Source organism: Pteropus vampyrus, unplaced genomic scaffold (genome assembly GCF_000151845.1).
Source record: "Pteropus vampyrus isolate Shadow unplaced genomic scaffold, Pvam_2.0 Scaffold739, whole genome shotgun sequence".
Classification (NCBI taxonomy): domain Eukaryota; kingdom Metazoa; phylum Chordata; class Mammalia; order Chiroptera; family Pteropodidae; genus Pteropus; species Pteropus vampyrus.
In genome coordinates, this window is record NW_011889520.1 from 375,888 (window position 1) to 383,352 (window position 7,465).

At 43.9% G+C, this 7,465-nt stretch overlaps 1 protein-coding gene across 1 annotated transcript in view; it reads right to left on the reverse strand.

The window, feature by feature from the left end:
* Positions 1 to 3,777: 3,777 nt before the first annotated feature.
* The window catches only part of ARPC1A (actin related protein 2/3 complex subunit 1A), a 27,311-nt gene continuing 23,623 nt past the window's right edge, over positions 3,778 to 7,465 (reverse strand). The window contains exons 9-10 of the mRNA XM_011385609.2: positions 6,095 to 6,185; positions 3,778 to 4,207 (exon numbers count right to left, since the gene is read on the reverse strand). Coding sequence (XP_011383911.1) covers positions 4,169 to 4,207; positions 6,095 to 6,185 — 130 coding nt within the window. The 3' untranslated portion in view covers positions 3,778 to 4,168. The remainder of the gene's footprint in view (positions 4,208 to 6,094; positions 6,186 to 7,465) is intronic.

A 7,465-nucleotide genomic window follows, 5' to 3' on the forward strand; every position in this document is an offset into this window, starting at 1 on the left:
CTGCCATTTCACCTGTAGTGTAGCTTCAGGCAAGTCACTCTCCTACAGCACCAGTTTCTGCATCTGTAAAGTGAGGCTGGCTCATAATAAGCACTGCTGCCCCCTCACAGGCCTTTACTTCACTGTGGGAAGACCCACGGGATGGGAAACCACAGCTCAGACTAGGAATCAAGGGGGGTGTTATCTGAAATGGCTCCCTTCAAGGACAGTTTTCTAAGCGTAAGTGAAGCCACTCCTTGGGTGAGGGGAGCCTGGGGGTGGACGAATTTCATTTGCAGTTTCTGAGAACAACTTGAGAACTTTGTTTCTTCCTGGAATCTGTCTCTCCCTGTGGTGCATTGAGACAAAGATGCTGCATTCTCCCTTCTTTTCCGTCTTCTCAGGTATCCAAGAAATGCAGCCACACACCCAGGCTGCAGGGCTGGCTGACTTGGAGGAGGGCAGTCAGTGGGGAGGGCGGAGCAGGGTAGGGAGGGCGCGGTGGGGTGGGTGGAGTTAGTGGCTGCTGCACTGTCTCCAGGTCATCAGGGTTCTTTGGCTTTCTGCTCTTCTCACCACACTGGCCTTACTGCCTCCTGGTCACAAGAGGGCAGCCAAGCTCCAGACGTCTGGACTCAGAATGTGGTAGGCTGGTCAAGGAAGCAGGACACTAGGAATGATAATGAACACAGCATGATCTCCTTCTGCCTCAGCGTGTGACCACCCCCGAATGGGGACCATGGATCTCTTTCCCTCAGATTAAGGGATTGCTCCCTGATCCCTGTGAACAGGAGGGAAGAGGGGAAACCTTGTGCCTCCTTCCCCAGGCCACAGGCAGGGAGGGCTGATGTTCACCACAGCTGGGGCCCAGAACATGCTCAGCACTCCACATCCCTGGCCCTGCTCCAGGGGCAGGCCTTCCAATAGGGTTGGCACCTTGTTGCACACTCTTCCAAGCCACACGCCTTTATGTGGCAGTTCAGTTGAGAAATTTAGGTCTACAATGAAACTCCACAAGATATGGTCAGAGAGTCCCCTCCCATCAGTTCCAGTGGCGTCACCCTGCTTCTGAGCCTGGGCAAACTGACTAGGCTTGACCACTGAAGCACCTCTATTTCCTGTAGGGAGCATCTCAGTAGTTACCACTGGGGCTCTGAAGACTGTCATGTTTCCAACATAGGCTCTCACACTCCCACTCTGGACTTGAGTTTTATCATCTTTAAAATGTGGCAATGACAGTTCCAACACTATAGGGTTGTTAGCAGTTAATGCCTATCCATTGCTTACCTCGGTGCCTGGCACAGGTAGCTATTCTTAAGGTCAGGTATCAAGATATGGATAAAGTATCCTTCCTCATGAAGCCCCTCAGGTGACTATCTATCTTGGTAGTTTTCAAATTTTTTTCCTCACAACTCAGTGATATATATTGCGACCTAGTAGAAACCGGCACGTGTATCTGAAACTTAAGTATCATTAAACAATAATCTTTCTTACTACATGAAATGCAAAATGTATTTTCTGCCTTATTTTTTAAAATGCCAGTCATGGCCCTACTAAAGTGATTTTAAAACCTTTAATGGGCTCTGACCCTCAATGTGAAAAACACTTTCTAGACCATACTTCCTTACCTTCTGACCTAGTATATTAGTTTCCTATTGCTGTTCTAGCAATTACCACAAACAGGGTGGCTGAACACAACACAGATGGATTCTCTTACAGTTCCGGAAGTCAGGAGTCTGCAATGGGTCTCAGAGGGCAGGCAATGGGAGAACTTGTTTCCTTGCCTTAGAGTCCGTCCGTATTCCTTGGCTCCATGGCCCTGTGACACTCCAATCTGTAATTCCATCTCTGACTCTTATCCTCCTGCCTCCATCTTATCAAGGATCCTTGTGATTATATTGGGCCCACCTGGATCATCCAGGATACTCTCCGCATCTCAAGATTTGTAATTTAATCCCATCTGCAAAGTTCACAGGTTCTGGGGATAATTAGGACGTGGACATCTTTGGGGGGCCATTCCTAGTACTTAAATTATACACGCATACAATTTAACATAACCTTATAACTCACATACTGATCTGATCTATACTGACTCTTCCACATGGGGTAGCTTCATGGCCTCAGCTACAGAGCAGGCACCTAGGGGAACTCTGGGCCTTCACATCATTGTTTCCAGGGTTGGGCACACATGGGACTAAACCACTTGTGTGATGATTGTTGGGCCAACCTGAAGAAACATGTGTAAGCGATTAATATTCTGAGGACGACCCCAATTTCTTTAGCATAATATTCTGGAAAGAGTTACTGAATTTTTTCTTGGTTAGCAGAATCCTTCATACACTGCTTCCCACCCTACCCCATGCTGTTATTAAGGGTATCTAGGCCTACTATAGGGCCAGTGCCAAGCCTGAAAGCAAATCTTGGTTTTACTGAATATCTAAAAGGAATAACCAATCCTGTATCCTTTATTACCCCCCATTTTACAGGTGAGGATACTGAGGCTCAGGGATGTTAACTGTATTGCTCAAGGTCACACAACTTGGCAGAACTATATTCTGACACCGAAGCCCAAAGCTTCCAGTCAAACGGCTTTCGCAGTCACCCAAAACCCCTTCAGATGGGTCCAATCACTGTGACCCCAGGCCTGGCCTGAGTCTCAAAGGTAAGGTGAGAGGAGGAGAGCACCTCCACAATCTCACAGGCCTCAGCACTACAGTACAATGTGGAGAGTTCCCAGCTGCCATGACTGGGATGAGCATACTTCCATGGGTGAGAAATGGCCCAAATTAAAAAAAGAAAAAAGACTACACTGGCTATTAAATTCTTGTAGGCAAAGTTCATAAATTTTGGGGTTTTCTTGTTGCTGTTTTCTGACATGGAATACATTGTTTCTCTAAAACTTAGCTTGCTGGCCAAACGATGTGATTTAGTGAAACTAAAAAATTTTTAGCTAATTCCTATTTTTTGGCTGGCTTTTGTCTTTTCTCTGTGATGACAGCCTTGCCAATGCACTTGTGCAAACATGTATACATAAGGAATCTCCTGCTGTCAGATCCCGAGAGGACACTGAAGCAAACAGGGAAGATGGCACTCCAGGCCTTCTCTCCTGGAGGGGAATAATGCTTCTATGAGTCACCAAAAGGGCAAAATGACACTTCTGAGATTATCATGATATCCTCTGCGAACACTTATCCATGTCCTAAAACCAAAGTTGTGTTCGAATCACTGCTCTACTTCTCCTGGACCAGTGAGATCAAGAACATGGCCATGCTTGAGGCTTCTAGTATTTACTTACTGTTCATTTATAATTGCAGCTCTCAAGATTCTCAGCCTTGGAATGTCAAACTTCATGTTTAATTATGTTTGGGCACAATCATCTCTAAACCAAAATAATAACATGTCCCTTTCCTCTTCCCCCTCACATTCCCTCACAATACACCTTTGGGGTGCAGTACTGCAGTAGCTACCTCTCCTACAGACACAGGGTCCAGACCTTGGGGTCTCCTACAGACACAGGGTCCAGACCTTGGGGTCTCCCATTCGGGCTTGGCTGCTTAGGGGTGGTGGGTGTCCCTGTTGCCTCATGTGTAATATGGGAACACTACACCTACTTTGTGGAAATGTTGCAATGCTAAAAGATAGCATTCAATAAATAGTTCTTTTGGTTGGAAAAAAACAACATTTGTATTCAATTTAAGAAACTAAGAAACTAAGATTTTAACCTAAAAACAGGTTTAAAGAAGAACTGACTCAGATTTCTAGTAAAAATGAAAATATTATAAGGAAACAAAACCAAAAGCACATTCAGTATTTTTATTTAATTCTTTTAGCAATTTATATACCTCCCCACCCTTTAAGTTAGTGTGACAATTTTCCATAATAAACTACTAAAAGAGAAGCTTTGGTCAAGAATGGAATGAAATAGCAAAAAAACAAAAATCAAAAAACCAAAACACAAAAACCAACCCCCCCCCAAATTTCAAACTCAAAACAAAACCCAATAACTGCTGCTTTCAAAAAACCAACACTTTCACCAATTATATTCAAACAAAAATACACAAACATTTGTGCGACATGTGTCTTCAGTGTTTCCTTGCGGCTGGCTCTCCTCACCATCATGCAAATGGCGGAGCTGCCGTCAGGGCAGTTTGTCAGTCTGTCATGCTGGATGTGGGAGGCTCACTCAGCTTCACATTATCCGAAGGCCCTGGATAGAAGACTCTAAGGTCTTGAAAATGGCAGGAAGAACACTGATGGTTACTGATGGCTGTCCATCCTGGTGTTTTCCCTACAGTGCTACATTACTCCCTCTTCTCCCTGGCTGAGGTGTAGGCCCCTGAACCTCCAAATCTGGCCCTACCACGTCTCTGAGACATACTCCTCCAGGACTTGGCTCAGGAGAGACTCTCCAGGACTGCTGGCCCTTCCAGGTCACGTGTTCTCTTGTTCCTACCGTCTCAGCCCACAGGCTCTGGGCACACTTTTCTGTGATTCTGGGGAACATACCTCCCATCTGTGTCATTGGCCCTTACTGATGAGGGACATCTGTGCACATGTCTCTTTGCCTCTTCGCCACACTTTAGATGCCCTAATGGCAGGCATTCCTGTTTCTGTATGCCACAAAGCAGCCAGCCTACTGCACAACACAGAGCAGGTACTCAAAGGTAGATGGATTGAAGAGAAAAGTGCAATGGGTCTTTCTAGCTTACACAAGTGCAAAAAGAGAGAAAAAGACGTGGCCTGAGGGACCAAAGAAGAAACAGCTGAGCTATAACTGCCCAGGTGGTGCTAATTAAACAGGGGCCCTGACGCCCAGGACGTAAAGCACACAAGTTAAAAAGGGGAGAAGAGACTTTTAGAGAAAGACAGTTTGTTTCTCTAGTATATTCTGGAGGCTTTTCCATATTATGTATTTGACCCAAAAAAGGGTCAGAAAAAATCAAACATCATGGAACTTCACAATGGCAAATTCTGTGAACAATGACCTGTTTTGGAGGTCCACAATCAGGAAAAGTAAATTCACAGAGCTCCACACAGTAGGTATCTTCTCTCTTTCTCTCACCCCTGCTCTTCCTCTCTGGTTCCTTATCTCACCCACCATCTTCCCAATCCCCAAGTTGGAGTATGCAGAGTCCTCCTAGATTTGTCCCTCATTGTCACTACACCTTTCCACTGGGCCTCTTAAGTCTCTCTCCAGTCCAGAATCTCCTGGCAACACCGCTGCCATAGCTGGAGTTCACATCTTCATGCCTTGTTCACTGGACTCAAAAGCCTCTGCCCAGAGCCCTTGGTTGCCCAGGCTACCCACACCTGACAGCCTGGTGCTCTTCTACTTCACTTCTGGAACAGTTCCTAGCAGTTTGCAGACAAAGCCCAGTTCCCTCTCCCTGACCATGCCATGGCTTTTTTCTAATTTCATCTTGTGCTTCTGTAGGACCCACACCATAGCCCAAACAACCAGTAGTGCAGGATGCAGGATGTGTTCTCTTAGCTCCATGCCTAGTCTGCACATGCTGCTCCCCTGCAGCTTAGAATGCTTGCATGCCCTGTCCCTCTAACCTTGTGTGCCAAAATCCCACTGCATCCAGGGATGCAGCTCAGATGTAACCTCCTCTCTGTAGCACTGGCAGTCCATGAATGCCCACAAATTCCTCAATGCAAAAACAGAGGCACTGGCTTCTCTTCTGGAGTGCCACCTAATTTCCTCACCCTCCTCTCCCTTTCTACCATATGAGTACCTCAAAGGCTCCTCCATCTCAATACCCTCTGTGCCTATCACCATGCCTAGCACCCAGCAAGTATTTAGCAAATGTTTATTAGATTAATTAGTGCAACCATAAAAATATATCTAGATAGTTAAACTTAGACTGGTGCCCAACACAGGGCTTACTACAAAAACAGCACTAAACTTTTCCTCAATGGACACTTAGAAAGAAGTATGTATTCCATCTCACTGGGAGAGTGTGGTTTCCTCCTATTAATGACAGCTATAGTCTAATGTCCTCCATTTCTGATTTGCATTAGCTTTGATATTCTGTTCCAAGAAATGAGAAACATTTTCTCACAGGGGGAGTTTTAACACAAATAAGATTCAGTTCTGAAAGGTAGAAAATACCTTAAAATCCCAAATTGTCATGGCTCCATCAATGCCAGTAGTGCAAAATTTGCGACAATCTTGCTTGTCCACCTCATAAATAGATACTTGACTGAAAAAAAAAAGCGAAACAAGAGATCGTAAGGTATATGGTAGAAGTGAGCCCCCAATGTCCTAACAGTGTAAGGGCATTTTAAGGAGATGAATAACCTATTAACTCCTGAATATCAAGTTGTTTATCAATATTAAGATGTAGCAATCTCACTTAGAAAATATAAAAATGCATTTTATTAGCAGGTATCCAGAAAAGAAAAGATGGAGAAGAGGGAAGTGTTAAGAACCTGCATTAATCAATGATGTGAAGAAATAGGACAATGCAGCCGCATAGCACGCAAACTGCTCAGGAGTAGGGTGTGGGTAGGACTACAGCTATGGCTGAAATGGAAACTCTGAAACATGACCGAAATCCAACTGGCTCCAAACAAAAACTCCCAAATCACTCTCCAATAGCCAGAGCATATAAGGCAAGAGCTCTCTTGCATTTGAAATGAATCATTTTAAATGTTAGCAACAGTCAGACATGCCATAAGATTTCAACCAGGCAAAGCAGAGGAATAAATTAAATAACTTGTCTCAGTCTAATTATATGAAAAATTTTGAAATTGAAATCAATTCTGTAGCTCAGATGATATTTTTCTTTCTCCTCTGAAATGTCTAGATGGTAAACTACGGCACACACCACCTGTTTCTGTATAGTCTGTGAGCTAAGAATGTCTTTTACAATTTTAAATGGCTGGAAAAAATAAGACTATCATCTCATAACATATGAAAATTATGTGAAATTCAAATTTCGGTGTCCATAAAGTTTTCCTGAAACACATTCATGCTCATTATTTACATATTGTCCACAGCAGCTTTTGTACTGTAATGGCAGAGTTGAATAGTTGCTATGAAGACTGAGAATCCCTCAGAGCCTAAAATATTTTTCTGTAGGGTGCCTTCCAGAAAGTTTGCTCACCCTGCTCTACAGCAAAGAGGACTTAATATCTGCAAATAAAAGTAAACATGTCCATCTGCAAGAGTCTGTCATTTTATTTTTAACCTAAAAGTATAGAAGAGGAAATGAGAGATGTTTCTTTCTTAGTACATACTCGGCAGAGTAGCTTAAGAAAAATTCACAAGAAATAATTTTGAAAGTCATTCAAAAAGATATTTGCACACCGATGGATGTACATAGCAGCTTTATTCACAGTGGCCAGGACATGGAAACAACCGAGTGTCCTACGATAGATGGTGATTGGCTAAAGAAGCTGTGGTACATATATACAATGGAATATTACTCAGCCATAAGAAGAGATGAAATACTGCCATTTGCGACAACATGGTTGGATC